The sequence below is a fragment of the Theobroma umbraticum genome, unplaced genomic scaffold (genome assembly GCF_002168275.2).
Source record: "Theobroma umbraticum cultivar Fairchild unplaced genomic scaffold, ASM216827v3 scaffold_44.0, whole genome shotgun sequence".
NCBI lineage: Eukaryota > Viridiplantae > Streptophyta > Magnoliopsida > Malvales > Malvaceae > Theobroma > Theobroma umbraticum.
This window is the reverse complement of record NW_018397255.1, coordinates 842,548-868,999: the sequence shown is the minus strand read 5'-3', so window position 1 is coordinate 868,999 and position 26,452 is coordinate 842,548. Positions and strand designations below refer to the sequence as shown.

The 26,452-nt window shown below is 36.5% G+C and overlaps 4 protein-coding genes and 2 non-coding genes across 6 annotated transcripts; 4 read left to right on the top strand and 2 right to left on the bottom strand.

The window, feature by feature from the left end:
- The first annotated feature begins 1,653 nt into the window (after positions 1–1,653).
- Positions 1,654–6,128, top strand: LOC110429218 (uncharacterized). The gene is given in 8 exon segments (XM_021445140.2): positions 1,654–1,968; positions 2,135–3,823; positions 3,932–3,986; positions 4,120–4,268; positions 4,668–4,754; positions 5,440–5,568; positions 5,757–5,855; positions 5,857–6,128. Coding segments are annotated over 8 exon segments (2,319 nt in total). The 5' UTR covers positions 1,654–1,893; the 3' UTR covers positions 5,893–6,128.
- A 153-nt stretch (positions 6,129–6,281) lies between these two features.
- LOC110429221 (uncharacterized) lies at positions 6,282–9,896 on the top strand. Its single transcript, XM_021445142.2, has one exon. It carries the CDS (start codon positions 8,508–8,510, stop codon positions 9,774–9,776), a length of 1,269 nt encoding a protein of 422 aa, XP_021300817.1. The 5' UTR covers positions 6,282–8,507; the 3' UTR covers positions 9,777–9,896.
- A 761-nt stretch (positions 9,897–10,657) lies between these two features.
- TRNAF-GAA (transfer RNA phenylalanine (anticodon GAA)) lies at positions 10,658–10,730 on the bottom strand. The gene has a single exon. It is a non-coding gene; the product is annotated as a tRNA-Phe (tRNA).
- An 843-nt stretch (positions 10,731–11,573) lies between these two features.
- Positions 11,574–13,647, top strand: LOC110409413 (uncharacterized). The gene is given in 3 exon segments (XM_021418748.1): positions 11,574–11,801; positions 11,803–12,315; positions 12,317–13,647. Coding segments are annotated over 3 exon segments (1,926 nt in total). The 3' UTR covers positions 13,502–13,647.
- A 1,265-nt stretch (positions 13,648–14,912) lies between these two features.
- TRNAP-CGG (transfer RNA proline (anticodon CGG)) lies at positions 14,913–14,984 on the bottom strand. The gene has a single exon. It is a non-coding gene; the product is annotated as a tRNA-Pro (tRNA).
- A 6,839-nt stretch (positions 14,985–21,823) lies between these two features.
- Positions 21,824–23,651, top strand: GATA6 (GATA transcription factor 6). The gene is made up of 3 exons (XM_021418248.1): positions 21,824–22,081; positions 22,233–22,586; positions 22,690–23,651. The coding sequence occupies exons 1-3, from the start codon at positions 21,971–21,973 to the stop codon at positions 23,389–23,391; spliced, it is 1,167 nt and encodes a 388-aa protein (XP_021273923.1). The 5' UTR covers positions 21,824–21,970; the 3' UTR covers positions 23,392–23,651.
- The last annotated feature ends 2,801 nt before the right edge of the window (positions 23,652–26,452 follow it).

The window sequence follows — 26,452 nt, the reverse complement described above, 5'->3', positions numbered from 1 at the left end:
TTACCAATAGTATTGTTTATTTTATATATTTCAATGTCTTTAATCTTCACTTGCCAAATTAAAAATTTTAATTTAAATTAAAACTTATTATCTTTTTTTCTTTTATGATAATGAATATTAGATGATAAATTGATAATAATTTAGACCTTGAGACATCATTGCTATCTAAATAAGATTTAAATGTTTTACTTGAGAATGAAGATTGAGGAGGATATAAATGAGTCTTGAAATTTTTATTATTTGGTTATATACTTATGTTTATAAGATAGTAGTTTGTGTTAAAGATTTAAACTTTATTATGTAATTTATTTATTTATTTTATATTTTGTGTAATTTATTTATTTGTAACATGTTTTTATTATTCAATTTATGAATTAAAGCATAAAACAATTTTATTAATAAAAAATTTATCAAGTAAAATTATAAAAATTAATTTTTAAAAAAAAAATAAAAATGGGCTGGCCCAACCCAACCCATAGGCTAACAAGGGGTGGGATAATATTAAAAATTTGAAATTTTATTTATATTTGATGTAATGTATTTACTTATTTATTTTGATGTAATTTATATTATTGTAATATGTTTTTATTATTTAATTTATGGATTAAATCATAGTATAGTTGAGTACTTGTATTGATGAGTAGTAGAAATAATTTTTTTTGAAAAAAATGAGCTAGCTTGGCCCGGCCCATGGGTTAACAAGGGGTGGACTGGGTTGAATATTTTGTAGCCCATATAAAATATGGGCTGGCTCGACCCTGCTCATATTTTTCAGCCCATAAGGGCTAGGGTCGGGTTGGGCCCGGCCGGCCCATATTGACAGGTCTAGTTGTAACTCTTTGTAGTAATAGTGATTTCTCCTTTTTACCCCTTGCAAATCAGCACCTTAGTGTAACTGCATTATACATGGATGTGCAATATAATCAAAATATTAAACATAACTACAAAAAAAAAAAAAAAATTAAACTTGGCCAAAGAACTATAATTAATTTATTAATTTATTTTTAATTTAAATTCATATATCAAGTTTTATTATGTATAGAAAAATAATAAACATTTTGAAAAAAAAAAAAGATTTTTTTCTGTGACAACATAAGTATTGCAAAAGTGCATACCGGATAGGTAAGGGAAGGACTTTGGACTTACAAACGTAAAGCTATATACCTCAATAAGTTAGCTTTTAGGCAAAAAGGTGATTACCTCTTGACAAAGAAATATCAAATCAAATCCAACCTCGACTCAGTTATCATTTCAAATATTCTAATATATAAAATAAAGATAACTCGAATCAGTACGAGAACTCGTGAATTCAAATAGAGAAAATGTTGTGAAATCCCATATGAATAGATAAGGGAGGAGTTCTAAGTTTATAAGCATGAGTGTTACATACTTTTATTTATTAACTTTTTTGAAAAAAAAAATGATCTCATGACCTAGGTATAAAGTTGTTCGAATTTAAAAATCTAGATCTAAGTCCAGAAAAGTTCTTGAGATGTGGATCAAACTGGCCCAATTAAGATTGGGACTGAGCCCAAAGTATTTAAACGGAATCACACTTTTCTCGAGGGCCCTGATTGTAATTTCACAAGCGCGTGCGCGACAGCGTTCCCCGCGACCACCGCGGTTTTGAAAGCATTTCGTGGGATTCGTCCGTTTCTCAGACTGAAGAGAGCGAAGGAGCTTTCTCAAGTTCCCTCTTCGTACACACCCAAAAAAAAAAAAAAAGGAAAATTCAAACCTCGCTTCCATGGCGGATCCCTCAATTGAACAATCCAAACAAAAACTAAACCGTTAACCGTTAAATCTTTTAATTTTCTTTTTAAAATATCTAAATTCGTTTCCATTTTCGTAAATCCAACCACTCCAAAAAAGAAATTCAAAAATTCAATTTCCATGTCAGCTCTGGCTGCTTCAGTTCCTTCTTCTTGGGTCCCTGAAGACGATCTCTTATTAAAGAACGCCGTTGAGGTAAGCTCTGTGTTCTTATTTTTAACTCAATTTTTCCCATGATTCAATCTTATTTAAATTTTCCTATTTTTTACAACCTTAAAAGGAAGAAAAAAAACCTAAGGTTACTGCTAATTAATGATTTTCTGATTTTTTTTAATTTATATTCTAAATTTGGTAATTACAGTCCGGTGCTTCATTGGAAGCACTAGCTAAAGGTGCGGTTCGATTTTCACGAAAGTTTACGGTTAGAGAATTGCAAGATCGATGGCGTTCTTTACTTTATGATCCTGTTATTTCTGCTCAAGCATCTGCTCGAATGATTGAGGTTGAATTATCTGCTCCTAATTTGTATTCGAAGTCGAGTAAATTTGATAATTCTGTCGAAAATGGAAGTGCTAAACGAAAATTGGAAAGTGTTAGAAGATTGTATTATGCTATGAGGAAGAGAGCCTGTAACCAACTTGTAACTAACTCAAGTGATGTTAGTTTTCTTGGATCACCAAATGGTAATGATTGCGTCGATAATAGAGGCTACTGTGAGGAGGCTGTAGGACCCGGCAAGGGTTTTATCCAAAGCCAATTTGGATTCTCTGAGTTGGGGGTGCATTGCGTGCATGATGGATCACAAGAGGATGATTTGAAAGTAACTCTGGAGAAGGATTGCTTTAGTGGAAAGGTTGAGAATCTTGAACAGAATGATGTGCGTAAGGGGTCTCCTCATGTCATTGGTGAGGTTTCAGTTGAATTTGGACATCCCTCCAATGTTGAGGGAATCAAGCCTTACTCAATGGGATATTCATCACCACAGCCAGATATGCCCCTGTGGGAACCAATGGAAGATGTTCCAGCAGCTGTAATGCCTATAAATGGTGGCCCCGGAGATAAAGGCCAGGGTGCAGAAAGTACTATTGTGCATCCTGAAGATGTGGATGGTAAGAAAGTATGCTCATCTGGATATGATACTGTTCCTTCAGATCTTATGTTAAAAGATGGCTATGAAATGAATAATTCTTCTGCTATCTCTGGTGGAGATTTAGCAGATACAGATGCTCTGTTAAACTTTGATGGTGACACAATGGATAGATCTTGTTATGATAGTGTGAATTCGCTTTTGTTGAATTCTCCTAATGATGTTCATGAAGATGATGCATCAAAGACTAAAGAACCGGAGACATTAGTTGCAGATATGTGTCCTGGTATATCAGAAGCTGCCTGTCCTGCAAAGTTGGATGAAATTCCTGATCAACTGTCACATTCTGGACAGGGTGAGCAGCTAGATATATCCTGTCCGGAAATCAATTTGCCTTCATCTACATCGATGTCAAATCCTCATTCTCCTGAACTTAATGTTGAAGTGATTTGCTGCATGTTGAACAGTGAGGACCCTGAAATCCCATGCAATGATGATGTTCTCTTTGGTAAAGCTTTTGCTTTATCTGTAACGGAAAAATGTCAAAAGGTGGGTGGTGACCAGGCTTCATCCTTTGCAAATCCAAAGGATAATAAAGAAGAACTGAGCTTCATAAAGACAGAAGATAACCTTGCTCAATGTTTTACTGCTCCCAAGATGGTAGGACTAGATGTTTTGTCAGAATCTGGTGAGGGTGTCAAATCTGAGATTCATGATGGTCAAAATTCCCTGGTCGACCCATGTAGGTACAAATCAGCACAAGCGTTTCCCAATTTTGTTGCAGATGGTGCAGCTAAGGAAGAGCCATCACATGAATGCAATTACAAAGATATGCCGCTATATACAGAATCCAGTTCCATTGTAGATACTGTTTTGGAACCTGAAGCAAACCTGTCAACATCTGATCGGGTAGAATATGAAAGCGATGATGATGTTCCTAACTTTTCAGATGTTGAAGCCATGGTAAATCTTGACAATTATGTTCATTAGAGGGAATTTTTTCCTTTTGTTGTCATCAGTATTCATTATCTCTGGGCATTTAAATAACAATCTTTTGATGTTCACTTTCAGATACTTGATATGGATTTATGTCCCAATGATTCTGACTCTTGCATTAGTAGAGAAGGTATGAAGTTCAATTTGCATTAACAATGGTTTAATTATGGTTTAACCAATATGAGCAGAGTGAAAATTAATCTGTGTGCTATTCACTTGAAAAATTGTTTGCACATGTTGATTAGTTTTCTATGAATCTCTAGTCTCTAGATATCAAGATGAGCATGCCAAGAGGACAATCATTAGGTTGGAACAGTGTGCTCGGTCTGCTATGCAAAGAGCTATTGCATCTCGAGGAGCACTTGCTGTCTTCTATGGCCATCATATGAAACACTACATTAAGCAAACTGAGGTACGCTATTTTAGCTATGCTTGATTTTTTATTGCATTATTTTACACCACAGTATGCTGGTAATTGACTTTTTCCTTCTCATTTCTGGAGAAGATTTTATTATTTTGTTGGGAATGATACCTAAATGGACTTTTGTCTTCTCAATTCCTTTGCCTAAACTCTTTGGTGTTTCCCTTGATTTTATCACTCTAATTTTTGGTTAGATTGGTGGTGAATATGCATATGTTTTTCCTTTTCCTTTTTATAGTTCAATGCATGAAGGTGCAGAAGTTTGCACTGCATAGAAATTATAGGTGGCGCTTTATATGTATTGATTTTGTGTTGCCTAGTTTGGCACTGATTTCTTGGCTTGAGACATGTAAGATTGTTTTTCTAGTGCAAGCACTCCCTGCTTTGCAGGTTATACTTGGCAGGGCAACCATGGATGTGGATGTTGATATTGATTTAGGAAGAGAAGGGCGTGCCAACAAGATATCTAGACGACAGGTGGGGTATTTTGATTTCCTTGATACAGTTACTTTGCATTTTTTTGGCTGTTTGTCTGTCTTGAGGACAGTACCCAGAGGAGGGTGAGGAAAATTGAACCTTAGGCCTGCGGCTTTTCACCCCTCAAGGGGTCCTGACCACCTGTCAAAAGGTTGTGGTCAGCTGTTTTGGATACTTGCATTTGTTATTAGTTGCAAATATTTCCCCTTTTGTTAGAACTAATCTATGAACAGAAGAGCACAAGTTACGTTATGACATTGATGTGGTTATCTTTTCAAGGTAGGTTCTGTATTGTGTTATGAGGTCAATTGTCCTTGCAGTGGAAATGACCAAAGAAAATGATTAGCACTTGGAGAGGGAGAGATAGCACGATCACTATTACTCCAGAAGTAGAAGGCCACTAGAATGCTACAGGCACTCACTCTTTTAACTCTTTTAAGAAAGGATGGTATCGGGTGACCTTCTGTGTTGTATCATATTATTAGAATTGGATTTATCAGTGGAAACCTTTAGAATTAAATCCATACGTTGAAATAACAGAGGCATGCTTTAAGGCAGCATAAAATCAAAGTTAGAAGGATAAACTACTAAATTTACTGCTTTTAAGATATCCTTTTTAGATTCGTTTGCTCATATACTGCTATCAGATGTACATGAGAATAATTATTCTCGTCATTTCTACTAGGCACTTATAAAAATGGAGGAAGATGGTTCCTTCTCTTTGAAGAATCTTGGCAAGAGTTCAATATTTTTAAATGGGAAAGAAGTTTCTACTGGACAGCTGATGGGTCTTGGTTCAAGTAGTTTGATTGAGGTAGGTGTCTTCGCATTTGAAATGGGTGATATCCTTGTGGGTGGGCCCCTTCCAATTCCATACTATTTCAGTTGTCCAGCTTTTTTGCGCTCTTGAATTCTATTTGATGATCATAACAGATTGCACCTATATGATGTACACTGGCAGAGCTAGTTGACATGTTCTTTTTCTTTTTCCTTTTTTGGCAGATTAGGGATATGGCTTTTGTCTTTGAAACAAACCATAATTCTGTGAAGCGGTATCTAGCAAAAAACTCCCAGAAAAACCAAGAAAAGAAAACCCCTTTTGAATGGTCAGGAGCCGAAGAGGGTACTGCATGAATAGGAAGATCTTCTCAAGGGTACCTTTTAAAACACCCTACCTCCTTTTGTAAGTTAATTTTGTTTTCTATAATTAAAATAGTATTCAAGGCTTACCCTTAATGATAGGAGCATATGTCCAGATAATTACATTTCAGGTTTTACTGTTATATACGCTGCTGACCTTATGTATATAAAAATAGTAGTTGATTCCTCACTTTTAAAGTAGAGGGAAAAATAAATCAAAGAATTTTTTATTAAGTAGTTATGCCTGATTACAATCTATTCTCTTCCCACTATCATTCACCTTTAAAGAAATAGAAATTGATGTTTAATGTTTCTCAAAGTTGACTACAGTTTAAGGCAGCGAAATTGAGCAAAAAATGTTGTGGCTGTTGCGATCATTATTCTGTTTGGGTGACATGGGGATCGTACTCCATGCATCGAGTCCTTCCTTGTCTGAATCCTGGTCCAGAGCCAGCGATTCCTTGTTCTCTGCATATGATCTACCTTACATCTTTGTTGTTGTTCCTAAACTTTTACTTGCGTTGTACTTTGAAGTTTTCATTGCACTAATTTTTCTACCAAAGGTGAAATCAAAATTACTCGTTACTGACTTCTTTGCATGAATTGTAAATAAGAAGTTGGCCCACCATTTTCGAGAGTTTCTCTGATCTGGCAGCCTCGTACATTCTTGGGCTATTAGATGCAACAGAATTACTTGCTCGCCCCTCCAAAAGCGAGAAAGTTTGGCAAATCTCTAAATGGTACGTGTCTACTTAATCATTGACTTGGTGAGCTTTTTCTGTTTAATAATTGGACCCAAAATCAAGAAAGTAAGATCACCTAGCAAAGCAACCTAGCAATGAAAGCCTTTAGAAATTCGTTGAGAACCAACAGTCTGGCAAATGTGTTGGGTGTACCTAATGCCTAATGGAAGAATCTACATTCTGGAAATGGCAAGGCTTTACCTGGTTAGCTGTAATCAGTTTTTAACCCAGTGGACCAGACACCCACCAACTAGGAAAGTCCTAACAGGAGCATCAACTAGATGCCAACATGGGTTGGCACTTGGCTTTTGATTCCATAGACTAATTTTTTGCTTTCGTAGTGAACAGCATAATTTTTCTTTGATTTTAAGATATATCAAACTAATTAGAAACTTCTTTTTAGTATTGATTTTAACTATTTTTGAGTATGTAGCTTTTCCTGTCAATTAAAGGCATTGGGGGCCTTTCTTTTTTTTTTGTGTCGGAGCTAGGGAAGAGGACGACATTCCTTGCAAGTAGTGCCCCAATGTTAAGCTAAAGTGAAGCACAAATTCTGAACAGAAGTTATTACTCATTAAATTCCTGGGGTAGTGATAATGAATCTGGAAGTTACACATTGCCACTCACCATGAGCCATGTTCCTCCACCAATTTTTTTTTTTTTAGAAAAAAAGAAAAAGAAAAGAGGAAAAGTTGATAATCTTTTGTTCTTCATGTACTTGGCAGCATGCACTGAATAAAGGTTTGAAGATCAGACCATGCCACAGAAAGATTTCTCTATTTATTAGTGTCATGTTTTTCTATTTTCTTATAGCTATGAATGCAATGCGGCAGAAAAAAAAAAAAGACTTCCATCCGTACATTCGACAGTCAAGTCTAAAGTGATAATAATAATAATAATCAACTCACGGAATTAACATCGATTTTCTTTAATTTCTTTCGTTAGTTTCGTCGTATTCTTTTCTTGATAATTATAATAAAAAATTGTGTTAAGTTTATATGTGACGAGATTAACATTTTCTCTTTAAAAATTAATTTATTAAGATGTGTAATATTTGTGTTTAAAAGTGAGAGACTCTTTTCTCGTATCAACTATAGAATTTTCCAACATATTCTCTCTCAATTCATAATATCTTTATTGTGAATCGAGTCACCCTGATTATTCTATTTGTTGCAGTGCTTGACGCAATAGGGGAATCGAATCCGAAATTATTTTGATATTACTTTATCAAACCTGGTATGCTCTCGAAATTGATTCAAATTAATCTTGATACCATTTTGTTACAATAATTATGTTTTTTTTCCCCCAAAACTAACTTATCAGAATGTTCAATACCTGTATTAATAAAATCAAGAAATTTCTCTTACCGTATTTGGTTTGGAATTCAATAGCATAGGCACTAGAAGAAAATTAACGAGTAATAAGACGGCTCAAATCTGGCACCAAACGTCACAGTGTAATCATTCAAGGTGTCGACAACTACAAGCTGAGAACAAAAACATGAAAATGAAAGCTTCCTCTCTCTCTTACCAAAACATTCAAATGATCCAAATTTAAATACGGGCATAACAGAGCATTCTGACAGTTGCCCGTGAATCCACTCGCAGAAAGATCTCTATTTCTCTATTCTCTCACCCCTCAAAGTGGCAGAAACGTACTCGAACGCCCATCTCCCACTTGTCTTCCTGCTTTCTGCTCTACTCTCTTCTCTCTGCCACAGTTTTTCTCTTTCTAAATGGACGGCCCTGATTAACTCGGTATTTCAAGCTCTTTCGTGATTAATCTCTGTAACTATCCAGGCTTCCTTTTATCTTATTCTTCCTCACTCACCAGCTGAACTGCCCTTTGAATTCCTTAGTTAAAAAAAGAAATGGGTGCTTTTAAATTCTTTGCTTCTTCGCTTGTTATGTTGGTTGTTGTTACTAGACTTTTACCGGGGGCAGAGTCCAAGACGTACTGGGGAGATATACAGGCGTTGGAACAACTGAAAAATGGAGTCGACCCTAACTCGGTGAGTCCTGGTTCTTGCTTGAGTTCGTGGGACTTTACAGCAGACCCGTGCGACAGCCTCTTCAGTGAACGTTTCACCTGTGGTTTCAGGTGCGACCTTACGGTTTCTGGGTTAAGCCGAGTTACGGAAGTTAGTCTTGACTCAGCTGGGTACGCTGGTTCTCTCTCTTCTGCTTCCTGGAACCTCCCTTATTTACAAATCCTTGACCTGTCAAACAATTTCTTCTCCGGGTGGATTCCAGGGTCACTCTCCAACCTGCCTCGGTTAACTCGACTCGGTCTTTCGAGGAACACATTATCCGGTGAGATACCTGCCTCGATTGGGTCGTTGTCGAGCCTTGAAGAACTGTACCTCGATAACAACAACCTTCAAGGACCTATTTCTACGACTTTCAATGGTCTTGCTAGCTTGAAAAGGCTCGAAATTCAAACAAACAACATCTCTGGTGCGTTGCCCGAGCTGGGTTCACTCAAGAACCTTTATTTTCTTGATGCAAGCAACAATGCCATTTCTGGGTATCTCCCTACGACGTTCCCTCCTTCACTGGTCCAAATCTCCATGAGAAACAACAAGATTGAAGGCACCATCCCTCAAAGTCTCAAATATCTGAGCTTTTTGCAAGTATTGGACCTGAGTGGCAACAAACTCACCGATTCAGTCCCTTATTTCCTTTTTAACCACCCATCTCTCCAACAACTCACTCTCGCATTCAACTCCTTTACGTCTGTACAATCTCCCTCTAATTTAGGAACCAAAAGTGAGCTCATTGCCGTTGATTTGAGCAACAACGAGCTCCAAGGCTGGTTACCTCATTTCTTGCCACTATTGCCAAAGCTGTCAGCTTTGTCCCTAGAAAACAATAAGTTCTCGGGTATGATCCCAGCCCAGTACGCATTGAAAACGATCCTGCCTGGATCCGGAATTGCCCCTTTTGCAAGGCTTTTGCTTGGAGGGAACTACTTGTTCGGACCAATTCCGGGGCCCTTGCTGTTTCTCAAGCCAGATACTGCAAATGTCAGTCTTGCTGACAACTGCTTGATAAGGTGTCCGCTGCGTTTCTTTTTCTGCCAAGGAGCTGACCAGAAATCTTTAATGGAATGTAAGAGATTTAGCCCTGTAATCCCTTGAATTACTATGCAATTAATTACAGCAATGTTTTTTAGTAGAATACATTCTCCCTCATTTTGTTCCTTTTGGGTTATCTCCTTCCACAATTCTTTTCTGTTAGTTTCAGTTTCTTGGTGGGAAGCCCAAAATTTCTTTTTAACTTAATGGACTTAGCAATCATGGGAGTGAAAGGTTCTAAAACAAAACATGATCAAAATCAAAATCAAAATCAAAATAAGATGTACTAGATTTTTTATGTCTATTCTCTGACAAATGTATGTTTTGCCCACCTGGTGTTATGGGACGTGGGGTGTACGCGCATGAAAAACAGAGCTTGGGTCCTGCTTGTCCTTTTAGGCTCAGCTCGGTCCCCACTTTGGGCCCAAATGAGAGGCCGTATTGCACCATTTTGTGGCTTGGATGGCATTGGTAAAGACCCAAAGTATTGCACCATTGCATCCATGTGCTTAGTGCCACAAATCTGGCTTGGATCACGAAAACAAGAGGAAGTTCCCCTTTCTGGAAACCCATTCATTTGCCCAAATAAACATTTACTATGGACAAGAGACTTTCTTTGCCACAGTGTTGGATTTTGTTTAGGGAAATGAATGACCCAAAGAACTAAAGCAGTAAGCCGAGTCCAGAATACCTGTCCAGACATAGAATTTCTTCTTTTTCCTCCCTAAAAACATTTAATAGTTTGCAGCAGATGGAATTACAAAACTGAAACGAGTACAAAAGGGGATTGCAGCAGGTGAAATTACATAACTAAAAGGTGTACAAAAGTGTTTCTCAATCAAGATACAAAATCTGTAATTAATGTGGTTTGCAGCAGATGAAATTACATAACTAAAAGGTGTACAAAAGTGTTTCTCAATCAAGATACAAAATTATTGTAATTTTGCGGTGAGCGTGGATCGAACACGCGACCTTCAGATCTTCAGTCTGACGCTCTCCCAACTGAGCTATCCCCGCTTGTCTCCAGAAGGAGTTTCTCATTACCTTTGTTGAACATCACATCAGACGGAATTAGGGACAAATCAGCTTGACCAACAGTACTTTTAGCTTAGACAATACCATTATCCCATGTTGAAGCCTGCGAAAAGTATGGGTTTACTTGTACTTTATCAATTTTGTAAGTTTTGGGACGTTATAATGTGACTATTTACTATGTTAAACATGCTGCAATTTTAATGTTCTTCCTTGTAAACTGCCTTACTTCATGAGATTCATCAGCATGGCCATAAAAACTAAATTACCAAGTTTCTATAATCCAGGCCACAGATGCTTTTCAGGATATTGAGGTCCCACTTCCATTGAAAATCGTATTACCTATTCATTTGACAAGTGGGCTGAGCCTAACAAGGGGGATCAAGCTTGTCTCATATCTGCCCACAGAACCAGCCCATTCACCTCATGCTAAACGCTGCAATCGTTTTTTTCCAACACCCTTCGTTCAAAAGCGAAGCTAAGCTGTTGTTCATCATGCTTCAGTTTATAAAATAGACAAGCTATTTTGGTGAGTCTATAACCTAAGCAGCCGCGTCTTCCAGGTTGGCCAGGAATTCAATGCAAGGAATTTTAAAACGGTTACAGTGTTGTGAGATGCAATTGGGTTGATATGCCCATGAATCCATGAGGTTTGGTAACGGCATGATTGTTGACCAGGGGGACTGATATCCCGTTAATATTCCTTCACGAAAATACGCATTAATCACATGACGGCACTGTTCTCAACATCGCGTCAATTCTGCCTACTTGCCTCACAGTCAAAAAATATAAGCTTGGACCTTCAGGTCTTTGATCTCAAAACCATCAATGGAGATTTCAGTTCATAACATCTTTTCTCTGCATCTTTTGCTCTTATTCTCACTGTCCTTCTCAATCTCACCACCTGCCTGTGAGGCGTGCCATGAAGTGGACAGAGAAGCTTTGCTTGGATTCAAGCGCAGCATCACAGCTGACCCTTCAGAACTGTTGCAATCATGGGTACCTTCCTCTGATTGCTGCACCTCCTGGAAAGGGGTCGCTTGCAATTCTGCTGCAGGCGGGGGTCAATGTCACACGTCAAGGCCTTGTTGGGACAGTGATCATTGTGGATACGTTCATGAGGAACTTTATCTCCTTCCCTGGAAACCTATCGTTTCTTCAAGTTCTTGACCTTAGCAATCTCAAAAACTTGAAAGGACCAATGCCACCAGAATTAGGCAAGTTATCGCATCTTACTCTTCTTTTTCTCGATTCAAACCAGCTGACAGGGTCGATACCAGTGACATTCAAGCACTTCTCTCGGCTGGAAAAGCTTTATCTTAGCAACAACAAGATTTCTGGTGTTATACCTTCACCTGTCATTGGATCCTTAAAATCACTGACCGAACTGGGTCTTTCAGGAAACCGATTGGCAGGATCAGTACCTGCAACAATTGGCAAGTTGGTTTTGTTGGCAAAGCTTGATATTCACGGAAACAAACTTTCTGGTAGTTTGCCTACAACTATTGGCAAGCTTAAGAACCTCAAATCTCTTGACTTATCTGAAAATCAGATAACAGGAAGCATTCCGAAAATCCATTGGTGGACTTTCAGCATTAGAACTCCTAGATCTCAATCGGAACCAGATTACAGGACTTATTCCTTCTTCAATTTCGGGCCTTATCTCTCTGCAGTTTTGCCGCATATCAGAAAACAAGCTGACAGGAAGTTTGCCCCCATCCATTGGTGAGCTCCCAAATATTCAGAGGCTAATTCTTGAGAACAACAAGGTCACCGGGAAACTACCGGCTACAATCGGACATCTTGTCACTCTTACTGAAATATACCTCTCCAACAACCGTTTCACAGGCAAGATTCCTTCAAGTTTCGGTAATTTGCAAAACCTTCAAACACTAGATTTATCAAGAAACAATCTCTCTGGTCAACTTCCTTCTCAGCTGGTCAAATTACAGAACTTACAGACATTGGATCTGTCATTTAATCCTCTGGGACTAAATAGCATACCAAAGTGGTTCTCTAAATTGAAACTTTTTCGGCTCATATTAGCCAAAACTGGGATTAGAGGATCACTTCCAAGGTGGTTATCTTCTACATCCATTTCCACTCTAGATTTATCAGGCAATGCATTGACGGGGAAACTACCATCTTGGATTGGTAACATGACCGGCCTTTCGTTTCTCAATTTATCAAACAATGGTCTTCACTCATCGATCCCAGCTGAATTCAAGAATCTTAGGCGTCTAATGGATCTTGATCTCCATTCAAACAAGTTCTCTGGTCACCTGGATACAATTTTCTTGAAAGAAACTGTTGATCCTTTAGGCCATTTTAACTCAATTGATCTTTCTGACAACACGTTCACTGGTCCTATCAGTGAATCCATCGTAGAGAGACCTGCAATGAACTCTATAACATCACTTGTTCTCTCATTCAATCCGCTAAAAGGATCAATACCAAAATCCTTAGGGAAATTGACTGAGCTGCAAATCCTGAAGCTGGTAAGCAATGGGCTTTCAGGGAAGATACCGGTGGAGCTTGGTGATGCCACGAAATTGACCACAATTTTGCTTTCAAGGAACAAGTTGAGTGGCTCCATCCCAGGGAAGGTGCTCAATTTGAAAGACCTCAAGGAATTTGATGTCTCGGATAATCAATTAAGTGGCAAGATTCCTCCACATAAAGCCACAATCCCTGCATCTGCATTTATGGATAATCCTGGCTTGTGTGGTGCTCCCCTTCCTCCTTGTAAACATTAATAGTATTTTCAACAAAGAATATCATTTTAGAATTCCTTTTTCTTTTTTGAATTGTTCTCAGCATTTATCCATTGTTATTCACATGATAAGTTGCAATTCTCTGTTCATGTAATTGTATGTTCATGAATGGAAAATAATGTGGTCTTTGCCAGGAATTTCAATTTACAATAGAACTATTTGGTCTTAAAGGCTATGTATGTGCTTTCTACCCAATTTTTCATTTCTTTTCTTAGGAATGAAGAAAGAATATCAGGACCCAAAATGTAAATGGTCCATCCCTACTCTATAACATAAAAAAGTTGCAAGATCCCATCACTCAAACTCCATTTCCCCCCGCCCTTTTCTCACTACTCACCAAATTTCAGAAGATATACTATTTGTATATCTACAGGGAATTTAGAGAAAGCTAGAAAGCTATCTTTGGAAAGTTCAAATTTAGTGTCGAGTAACTCCTGTCATTTTGTATCTCATACTAGTTTTCTATGGCCAGGGATGGAATAACGAGGCTGTTTTCTAACGGCTACAGCTCCCACTGAAGACTTTATTTATTCTGAGCAGGTAGAATCATTTACTACAGACACTTGAGTCCTTACGAAAGGAGCAACGGACAGATCCTAAGACTTGAACAAAATAGTCTAATCAAAGACACAATTGTCAAAATTTTGTCTTCTAACGCAGATAAGACAGTGAGATTAGCTTTTCATTTATGAAAGGATTCCTGACGGAGGCACTCAAATCCATGGTTGCTTCAAGAGGGAAGCGGAAGGGAAACTGAGATACTGCCTGATTAATTTTCAAAAATGCTCCCAATTACAGGACCACAGCCTGAACAGCCCTTGCCAAAAATTTCCCTGACTTGAAATAACAGGTGCTGTTCTTCATTTATTTTCCTAGTAAAACATTAGGTGTTAGATCTGACCCCCTACCCCATTTGATGTTTTTTCCAGAAATTTATGTCATTTGACCAATAAATTATAAAAAGGGCATCCAGGGAAAGAATTTCTCTTCATCTTTAGCAAATATACTTCTAACTGCAAAGCCCAGAGTGTAGCTTATACAGAGAAATACATAATGTGGGTTGCAGAATTCAGATTCTTCTGAGGAAGCTATAAGTTCATAGAGGACAAGTAGATTAGGATAAAGGATAAGGATCTCTTAACAGATAAACTAATTTATTCAGACAATCAACCAATGATTACTATAAACTAATTTATTCAGACAATCAACCAATGATTACATATATATACACATGCCTGCACACTTTGGAAAAGTATGAATAAGGTCAAAACTCAAAAAGGGTCTTTACTTTTTCTAGAGTACAAAGTTTCTTGTGCCCTTTTTTCAGTTGGATAAGTGCTGGGATCCGATCAGTACCAGGGCTACTAAAATAAAACAAACCACAGCAAGAATGGGGGTGTTGCGAGAATCGAACTCGCGACCTCTCGCACCCGAAGCGAGAATCATACCACTAGACCAAACACCCTTTGATGACTGTCCGATTTAGTTGCCTTTTTGGCTGGATCTGCACAGATAGTAGAATTACGAGTTGTGTTATGCAAAATTCAAGAATTTCCAGAGCTGGGAAAGAAGGGTGTTACTTGTTTTTGAATCTAGTTTGGGGATAAGTGATCCAATGAAAATTGCTTGAATATCGGTTTCGATGTCACTTATCTAGAATATCTAGACTCCCTATACCTTAAGTATCATTCTTAAGATCTTTGTTAAGACATTCTTTACCCCTTGGATAATTTGCAGAGATTTGCAACTTTCTGACAGGAAAAGCAAATGTTACATATATTTCTTGACCATCATTGAGTAAAAGTGGTAAATGTATCCAGTAATCTCTTGATTAAACAGTCTAGTTTCAACCACTGTGAGAGGCTGGATATATATGCACATTGCAGAGCAAACAATGCCTGGGATTGTATCCTTCCTTCGAAGTGCTTTTGGCCCATGGTCATCGGCTGCAATCGTTGCATTGCATTACCCTTTTTTTGGGTTGTAAGAAACCCCCTGACAACTTTTCTCAGATGTCAGTCAGGCTCTCTTTGTAGGGGACCAGAATATACTAGTTCTCGCTGCTAATGCTTTAAAGTGAAAGACAGCATCCACCAAAACTGCCGAACTGGGGTATACATGCATATGGTTTCGATTTTGTATGCTGGCAAAGCAACACTTCAATCGGATTAGGTCAGGCAAGTAATTTCCATCAATTCTTGGACAAATAATGGGATTGGTCTCCGCTTGGAGATAAACGTACGTGCATAAGGTCCTTGGTGGTGCTGGTGCACCGCATGAATCGATGCTTTTCGTTCATTTACTGTACTGATGAATCCTGTATGTCCATGATAACCCTTTTGTTTCTACATATCCTGGCATATTTCAATATAAAATTTCAGGCTTTCTCTGGATAATTACTTATTATTTACTCTGGTTTCTGCAGGTAATTGCATCTTTCCATTATGCAGGCAATCCTTATAGTGTGCATCATTACCTTCCGCGGACACAGCTTTTCACAGGAACTTTCCTGCAGATAACTTTTGAACAATTTTTGCTTTGCACGTAAACAGTGTCCCATGCACATGCCTTTGTGTCATTACCCTAAACAGATTAAAGAGGATGCAGTGAAAAACATCTTCCAGGGTAAACGAAACAATGGAAATTACATTCAGATTCCTTCCTGTTAACATAATTATGATAATTATTCAAATTATAAATTAAATCAATAACGTCAAGAAAGAGACATGTAAACGCATGCAATGTTCAATGAACCTTCGATAATTATGTTAGCGCTTTTCTTGATGACCGTAGTTATTTATTTCCTTGCTTCACCTTGATGAAGTGAGGGTGACTATACAATACATACTCATTAAGGATGAACTAGCTAGATAAGGATGAAATCAGTTAAGTTGAACAAATTAATTACAAGCTTTAGAGCAGGTTTGCTTGGACAAACAGAGACAATACTTATGTTTTGTACATAGAAGTTAAAGATTCAATTCAGTTCATTCGAGCTCAAACTTTAAGTTCAAGCTTGATTCACTTGGCATGTATTTAATAATGTTACATTAAAGAAATTCATTTTTGCTCACAAGCTCCAAAAATAAATTAAAATGTAATTAATTTAATTTAAATCAACTTGTTTTAAATTAACACGAGACAAGTTGTTTTTAAATTAGGTTCATTTATCATTTGAGCAATGGGAATTAATTTGATTATAAGTTGATAGGAAAACTAAATTCGATTCATGCATGTGTAGAAGTCGAAGGGATGTTCATGGGTTAACTTCATATAGGTCTTGTTGCATTGTGCCGTGGTCATGTTAACTTGCACTATAAGATATGAGGTCTAATAGATAAAGCAGATAATACTTTGCAGATTGACTCATATTATAAGACGTGAGGTCTAATAGATCAAAACGGATAATATTTTGCAAATTAATATGTATCATGATGTGAAATCTAGTAGATCAAAACGAATAACATTTAGTAGATTGGTATGCATCATAACATATTGGCAAGTGACCCACTTCAATTAAGATCTATCCACATCAATCAAAAGTCGGAGAAGTTTTGATATCACTTACTACGAGTCTATATTTCTAATCTAAAAAACATGCTTATTAAGTGCAAGAAGACATTTTCTTATAAGATAAAATACATTTAGTACTTGTTTGGTCTGAATTTTTTTAATTTATTTACCTCTTAAAAGAGAAAATTAAGCCAAACAAGATTTTGAGAAGCTTTTAAAAAGCTGCTTATTTTTAAGAACAAAATTTTAAAAAAAAAACTACAAAGACGAGCTTTTTCTTTTTTTCTTTTAAAAGCACCTTAGCTTTTCGAGAAATACCTCTCTTTCAATCGATCTCTCTTTGTAAATGACTTGTCTCCACTGCAAATCGTATCTATTTCTTCTACCTCTATTTACAAAAACTATTAAAAAGAAGAAAACAAAAATAAAAACCCAACAACAGAATAGCAAAATCTGAAAATTTTTTGTTCTTACGAAGATTAAGAGAAAAAAAGATCTAAAATTTAAAATACTATTTAAAGGTTTTTTTTTTCTTCACCAAAAAAGATTTTAATGTCAAATACATCGATTTTTTTTTTAAGGAATTGAAGCATCGTAGTCCAATTACTTGCTAGATCAACAAAAATCTAATACTATTACTACTATACAATGTTTGAAAGTTGTTTTGTTTTTGTATAGATTTATTTAATTTTAACATCTAAAATTATATATAAGCTCAAAGCAGACATGTTTCACTTTAGTTTATTAGGTGATTGAAGATAACATAAATATTTTTAATGCTAATTTTAACCAAAATTAGAAGTAGTATAACTTATTTTGCCAAACAGTTCACCAAACAATTTTAGTTTAATTTTAAAAATAATTATTTTTTATAAGAGCTTCATAATAGTTTTTAAGTTAAAAAAACTAGGCTAAATAGCTTTTAATATTCTCAACTTTTAACCATAATTACATGCAGAGCCACTAAAGAGAACACTTTACCCTAAACATGTAAACGACATTAATACATAAATATGAAATGTCTAAAATATTTTTTTTCTTTTTTTTACCTTTTTCCTTTCTCTTTAGCTGTCGATGATGTTAACTTACATTGATTAACCACCTATCTCCTGGCCCTAACCTCTCCTGAAGAGCACCAAATCGGTGCTTTCTCAGGGAGTGCAGTTGGCTCAGATGGTTAGAAAATTTTTTATTTTTTTTAAAAAAATAATGTTAAAATGAAAAATTAGAATTTATATAGTGATAATTTTTAAAATTAATGAAACTTAAAATTATTTTAAAAATATTATCATATTATCAAACTAATAGAAACATTAAAAATTGACTAACAATATAACTTATATGTCCAACAAAAATATTTTTTTAAATAAAAATTCACATGAAAAATTAATATATCTGCGTGTAATTATGATTAAATATTGAAAATGTTAATGTGTTTCACTTTTTTTTTAATAAATTCAAAACTTATTTTATTTTTAATTAATATAACATCTTTTAAGTTAAAAGTATAGATTCGTAGCACAAACATAGGCCACACATGTTCAATCTCATAGCCAACTAACCAAGATAACAATTAATTTGATTTTGTGTGGATGCATTTTCACTTTTCTGCAAAGAATACATTTTGCAACAACAACTGAATACTAGAGCCATTAATTTTTCCACCAGAAATTTTTACTTGGCATTCTCCAACCACTTCATAAATCATGATGAAGTCTACGTCGAAAAATCAAAATGGTTTCAAATGTTACCCAACATTTGGGACCACCATTTCCTGCCATTCTACCTCGCCCCTACACGAATTTATTTTCCTTGTAATTATATGATTCAAAAAATTGGTAATTTTTTATATAGGAAGAAACCCAAAAAAAAAAAAAACAAAAGACAAGCAATATAGGCATAATGTTTTATTGAGCAAACTTCACAAAATGTATGCTCTATATACATCAATGGTCCTACATTCTTTCAAGTTTCTTATGGCAGCTTCAAATTTGGTACCGGTATACAAGGTGGCAAAAGGTTTAAAAGAATACGCGTAGATAACCATTGATGCAAAGATTATTAGATTGTACTTAATTACGAGATATTATTTACTTAAAAATTGACTCTCACAATTCTATCTTTTAAAAGTAATTAAAATAATTATGAGAGAAAATGTATTATATATAAATATATGATCAAACGGCAAACAGGTCTTTTTCATTGTTAATACAAAGATTATTAAACTGTATTCAATTACGAGATATTGTCTATTTTGAAGTATACTTTCGCAATTTAGAGAATGGTACGTATACTAGCAATGTAACCTTCCTCCTCCTCCTCCTCCTCTCTCTCTCTCTCCCATTCATCCAAAAGCATCGTATCATATACAAACATATGATTAATAAGTTCTTAAAGTCAAACAGGTAGTAGGAAAAGCATGGCGCCCATAGCCCATCATTCAAATCAAGTCTTTCCCCCCCCCCAACCCAACTACCAAGTTTAAATCCTTTCACTTAATTGGTTTCATTTTCAAATTTAAACAAGGTTCGTGGGAACAATCAAGCTTACAGATGACAATACTTATGTCAGGAGGGAAAAAATTTTAAAAAAATTCAAAGGTCCTATTAATAAATAAATAAATAGAATTTATTGCATATATGGTCACGAGGAAACAGTTTTGTTCAGTTAAAGCCCTTTATCTACATTAAATACTGTAAGGCTCAGGAGATGGAATTTTCCAATTTGGTAGTAACTTTTTCAAATACTTTAAGGTGACGGGCGAGGTTAAAATGGGGAAAAAAGGGGGAGAAAGAGGCCAACAAAGGAAGATAAAAAGAGGAAGGAGACATGTTCTTAGGACTCTGTCATTGGAAATTTCAGAAGATTCCGTACTTTTCTGCGTGCTTTCTCTATGCTCCTTCCCCATCGTACACTAACCTTGAACAGGGGTAACCTAGTAATTTCACTTTCCACTCCTCAATCCGCATCCCTTCAATCTAACCGCATAAAAACCACCGTTTTTAAAACCGTTTCGGTCCGTTCCGGTTTTCGAAACATAAATTTCAAATTAAAAAAAGAAAAAGAAAAAAGAATTAAACTCCCTCGAAAACTCAAATTTGGGTTGCGACCTGACGTCATTGTGCAATAGAAACACTACACGTAATCCAACCAGTCCCTGGACGGCTAAAAACGACTGCCCTCTCCTCTCCCACCCCACCCTCAACCCCCGCGCTTCTACTTGTGTTTTACCGGGTAAAAAACCGTCGGCTTTAGGTGTCGGAGCTACGTATTCAAACACAAATCTACGTGTTTTGTTTTTAGTGACGAAAGTATCCCTGCTTTTCAACTAATATAACGGTCCATACCAAATTTAGTGTAAAAAAACTTCGTACTAGATAATTATGGTGACACGGGACTAGGGAATCATTTTGAGTTGTGATACGTGCAGACAAAAGCTGGCCCCTCACCCCGGTAGCCCGCTTTGGTCTGTGTATCACTTTTGTTGTTTTTTTTTTTTGGAGCTTGTCTTTGCTTAGAAGGCATGTCCTGTCCCAAGCTTTGGTCATAATTATCAATGGGGTACTTTAGTATTTATCAAATACATAAATATCACCCACACCCCTTTCCCTCATCATACATAGTTTTCCCATTTTGGTTGCATTGCTTTTTCTTCTTCATGCCTTAATGTTAACGTTAGACATGGACCATGGTTTTGAGTCTCGAGGTAAATAAAAGAAGTAAAACAAAGATAATTACTTGATTAATTTTTGTCCCTCGATTTAATGATTGTATATTGTTTTAAACGCAAGCGATTATAAAGAAATGTTTAGGATCGAATTGAGAATTTGGTAATAATAACTTTGATAATTATGACAACTTCAATTTTTTTCATTAAGAATTCATAGTAATATTTCCCATTTTTTATTATCCAAAAAAATCATTTTAATTTTTCATGAAAGGAAGTACATTGGTCAAGCAATCGAAGCATTCAAATAAATAGTATATACTTATTGTGTACCTTACAACCATTAATTTTGATCAAATTTACAAATAACTAACTACAATTTTATTTTTTAAATTAAGAGTAATTAAGAAATGTCCTTACAGTACCACATTGATTAAAAACAGTAAAAATCACAATTTAATGTTATTTATAATTTATAATTCACCGTTGATAAGTATTTCATTAATTGTATCGTGATCACATAAAAAAATGAAAATATTTGGTCAATACTAATGCATACTCTTTCGGTCCACACATTTCTCTGATTTTAAGAAAAAGCGAGGTGTCTAATTTTGATTTTTGCCCTTTTGTGGGGTAAATTTCGTAATAAACAAAATAAGAAAATAGAAAAAAAAAAAGAAAAAGAAAAGTGGTGAACAACCAAGACGAGCGGCGATCAACGCGGTACGCAAAAACGTAAATTAGTCAAAAGAGAGGGGCCGAATTCTTACGAAAGCAAAAAAAAGAAAAGTAAAAAGGAAGAAGATGAAGAAGAAAGAAATAAAGAATAAGAACAGAAAAGTGGCTGTTTCCTAGGTGTTCACGATCGTTGGTTTTATTTTTTGGTAGGCCGGACAACACCATATTTCTGTTTTCTTTTTAGAATCCAGAAAAAAATTAATAAAAAAAATAAGAAAAAGTAAAAACCAGGGAATCTGAGGCTTTGGTCCGACCTGACCTTCTAACCGTGACAGAACGCGGACAGTGAAAAGTCCTGTTCTTTATAATCCAAAGGGTAGTGTTTCGTAAATTCAGTCAGTTTTTTCTGTTCGTAATTTATGAGGGAAAGAATTGCAACGTATAAAGGAATGGGGGGGGAATTAAATACGAGGGGAGAAATATTTTTTGTGTGTAGAAGAGAGAGAAAAGGTAAAAATTAAGAGAGAGAGTTAAACAAGGAAGAAAACGGGCACTTTTTAGTAGAGGGCACGGACGCTTTCTGCCCTCATTCAATGCTTTACCAAACACACCACCACCCTCTTTTCTTCCGTTTCCGCTCCTTTACCTCTGTTCCTCCTCCTCTCCCTTCGACTACTCCCTCGCTCTTACCCTCTTCTCTTCAGGTATTTCAATTTTTTGGAAACGACAGTCGTGACATCAGATAGTTCTTAGCATTTTTTTTTGGTTAAAAGGGGTTTTCTTTTTCTGGGTGTTCTGTGTGTGTGTTTCTTTTTTTGTTTTTAATTTTGAGTTTGATTTATGGTGTTGTTATAGGAAATGGAATGCGTTGAGACGGCCTTGAAGACTAGTTTTAGGAAGGAGATGGCTTTGAAATCAAGCCCTCAAGCTTTTCTGGAGGATATTTGGCTTGCTAATGGACAGAATGGGGTTTCTTCTGATGACTTTTCCGTCGACGACCTGTTTGACTTCACTAACGAAGAGGGTTTTTTTGAACAACAGCAGCAGCAGCATGAAGAAGAAGAAGAAGAGGAAGAGGAAGGAGCACCGATTTCTTCTTCTTCTTCTTCGCCTAACAGACAAAAGCTAAGCCAAGAGGAGCATCTTTCTAACGACACTACTACGAATTTTGATTACGCTTCCCTACCCACCAGCGAGCTAGCTGTTCCGGTAAATGAAGAACCCTTTTCTTTTAAGAAAAAGTTTTGCTTCTCGCTATTTTCTGTTCTGGGGTATGGATGTTAATGGTGAAAAAAGTGCCATTTTTTTCCAGGCGGATGACGTGGCTAACCTCGAATGGCTGTCTCATTTCGTTGAGGATTCCTTCTCGGAACACTCTACGGCGTATCCCACCGGAACGCTGACGGAAAACCCGAAGTTACAAGCAGACATATTGGCTGAGCCGGAAAAACCAGTTATCACGACATGTTTTAAAACTCCTGTTCCAGCCAAAGCCAGAAGCAAGCGCACACGAACTGGTGGCAGAGTTTGGTCCCTTGTCGCTTCCCCTTCTCTCACAGAATCTTCCTCAAGTTCCACGTCATCATCTTCCTCCTCTAGCCCCTCGAGCCCATGGCTTCTGTACCCAAACAGTGGTTCAGGTTCAAACTTTGAACCGTCCGAGCCGCTTTCGGTCGAGAAGCCACCGGCTAAGAAGCATAAGAAGAGACCGGCGACCGACTCAACCGGTGGGAGCGGGACCCAGCCGACCCGTAGGTGCAGCCATTGCGGTGTCACTAAGACGCCACAATGGCGAGCCGGTCCAATGGGGGCTAAGACTTTGTGTAACGCTTGCGGAGTTCGGTTTAAGTCGGGACGGCTTTTACCCGAGTACAGACCAGCTTGTAGTCCCACTTTTTCAAGCGAGTTGCACTCGAACCATCACCGGAAAGTTCTAGAGATGCGGCGCCAGAAAGAAACTTTGGGTCAAGCGGGACCTGGCCTAGCTCCGCCGATTGTACCCACTTTTGGATAACATTAAATCTTTTAAAAAAAAAATTAGTAGTACTAGATTTTTAGAGCGGTAGTGAAAATACTGAATAGGATAACAGTGAGAGAGAGAGAGAGAGAGATGGACCAGGTCCCGGTTCAAAAGGCCCGAGTTAGTTTCGGTTCGAGTTGTACATTAGTTTCGACATTATCAGGGTGGGCGCGGTAGGTTTCTAGAGATGTAACCGATTTAGGAAGAACTTTAATTGTACCCCTTTATTTATTTATTTTTCCCCACTTTTCCCACCTCAGTTATTTCGAATTTAAGCCTTTTTACAGTTTTCTTTGTCCTTTTCGTTTCCATTAACGAAGTACAAAGTTTCGAGGGTGGGATAAAGATTGAACCGTTCAACCTTTTTCCAGGAATGGCCGTTGGAAAGCAAAAATATTGTGAATGGGAAACTGCATTTGGCGTGAGGACTACGCACTCAGCTTTGATATTCTTTGCAATTTGCTTTGATTTTTCCTTTTCTTGGCTCTGAAATTGAAAGGCCAAAGTCAGTGTACACAAGTTAGATAGCTTATAGGGTTCTCAAGGGGTTGATTTCGGAGCAATTTCGTGTTTGATGTTTCATTCTTGGACGGAATATGGACATTTTGATGATGGGTTTTTGGACAAATTCTCAGTTGTTCCCTTGTAAATGCAAACGTTTGGACTGGTGCTAAGAAAAAAGGGTTTGGGTTTTAAGGTGAAGTTACCGATACTCTTGAAAGGGGTGTAGCTCTGCCTCTGCCTCTGCCCTACCCTGCCCCAGCCCTGTTTCCTTTTGTTGTTTCCCTCCTGGATGTATTAAAATTAAAAGTTAGGGCGGGGACTGAGGTGGAGTGGGCACACCCCACCCGCCGGCCTCCCTCCAATCAAACCAGTTTTTGACTTGGAACACCTAGAAACAGAGACTCGGTTATCTGCTCTTGTCTTTCTCCATCGAGTCTAGTGGAAATGATAACATCCTCGAATATCCCTACCTATGATAACAAGACACTCATGCGTGCTCTGCATGTTTGATTCTAGGAAAAGTTAATAGGGTCGGAAGATAGTCACAGCCTTACACGCTTTGCTGAATAATAATTTCGAGATAAAAGTGATATTAGAATTCCATTTTAATATACTCATAGCTTAATAAATTGTGCTGAAAATTGGTTTATCTTTTACATTGTTGATAAAATATTGCACATTTTAAAAAATTAATTTTTAGATGAACAATAATGATTTCATGATAAAATGATATTAAAATTAAATTAAGTTTTATTTAATGCCACATCAACATAAATAATAAAAAAATAGTATAAAATTTCACATCAAATAAATAAAAAAAAATTTATGAAATTTCACATCAAATAAGTAACAAGCATTTTACTCTTATATATATAGACATTAGACAGTTTAATAAATTAACTTTTTGAAATGAGATAATAACTTTTATAAGACAAGGAGATACCTTATTGTCTTTCTTGTGTTGAACTTATGTCGCAATGAGAATTTAAATAGTACTCTTTTCTCTTGTAAAACAAACGAAAAAGGAGTGTATATATTAAGTACTATAAAACACTAGAGAGATTAACAAAACAAAATGGCTTATTATCTGATATATATATGCCACAGAAAGAGAATCTTGACTTGACTTTCAGCTCCTTCCCTAGGTAATTTTTTGATCAGTCAGCTGAATTTAGACTTTAAAAAAAGGGCAGATAAAAGCTCGGAAAGCCGTGAAGGAGACAAATGCGTTTGGGTCAACCGTGAGGGAGGATAAGGTCTAAACTGTACTTGGCGTCGTAGCATGCGGGGCAATTTTCTGCCGGGCGACCAAAGGCAAGCTAATAGCTTTTAAGATTGACTTGTTAGTTATAGCATGCTATGACATATGTCTAATTGTGTTTGCTTAGCCTTCTCCAGTCAAATGCAAGTCAGTTTATTGTTGATTCTCATGGCGCCTGCGATACTTAGAAATGGTTAGATATTTAGGTTTACCGACCTTTTATGTCATCGTATTAAAGTAATTTGTTAAACAAACTTTTTTATAACATTTTTTCTATAATAATGTTATGATCAATAATCAATTTCATAAGATTCTGATGCAGAGATCACACCAGAATAGTAATTATAGAACATAAGACTCTTATCATTGCCTACCTGGAATGAGAAGTGATTTCATATCAGACTATTAGCTGGAAAGAGAGACTAACCAGAGAAAAATAACTTATAAGAGCATTAGATAATTTTGGCCATATGTCTCATAGACCAATGGTTTTGAAAGAATCTGATTGTATTTAAATGGGGCAATGAAGGTAGGGGCGAGCCGCTATTCCCACCATCTTTGTGGGTTCATGGTATGGGAAATATCAGCATGAAGTGGCAACCAATGCGAAAGCCAAATCCCATCAAGAAATTTCTCAAAGTAGGGAGAGTTTGATCAGGATCACCCCCTCCCTCATGCCATTATTGTTGCGTGGCAATCACGTGATGGCTATCTCTCACCGGCTCCAACCACTCTCTCCCAACGTTTGGAAATAAGGGAAGAACAGCAACAAAGTGTGTGGTGTGGTAGGAAAGATGGGTTTGTCAAGTCTTGTGGTTTTTGAAAGCTCCCAATCCCATAACGGAAATTGGATTTGCCTTGTTCAAAGCTTTTATCTTTTCATGGTATGTGCATTAGGTAAGCGGCCATTGAAAAAAAAAAGAAAAAGAAAATATATGTTTGGGATAATTACACAATTCATCATTCTTTGTAGAGATTTTAAGTCATTTTGTCGTTAATATATTATACAAAAGAAAATTAAAAATATTCTAAAATAATGTATTATTAATATCAAAATGTAATATTAATGAAATAATAATAAAAACGAGTTTCATCGACTAAATGAAACATACTTTGTTTATATAAATATAATTAGAATAATAGATCAAAATGCTCTTTTGAGAGCTTGATCTAATAGACTCATTGAATATATCAATTGGAAACTTAGTTCGAAGTTTTTAATTAAAATATTAATTAGATAAAAATTAAGAAATAAATTGATTTATCTATCTCTCAATCTTATTAAAAAGT

Coding starts and splice junctions, on each gene's coding strand:
- LOC110429221 (XM_021445142.2), top strand. CDS start 8,508: ATGGGTGCTTTTAAATTCTTTGCTTCTTCGCTTGTTATGTTGGTTGTT.
- GATA6 (XM_021418248.1), top strand. CDS start 21,971: ATGCTTTACCAAACACACCACCACCCTCTTTTCTTCCGTTTCCGCTCC. Junction 22,082..22,232: donor TCTTACCCTCTTCTCTTCAG/GTATTTCAATTT, acceptor GTGTTGTTATAG/GAAATGGAATGCGTTGAGAC. Junction 22,587..22,689: donor CCAGCGAGCTAGCTGTTCCG/GTAAATGAAGAA, acceptor ATTTTTTTCCAG/GCGGATGACGTGGCTAACCT.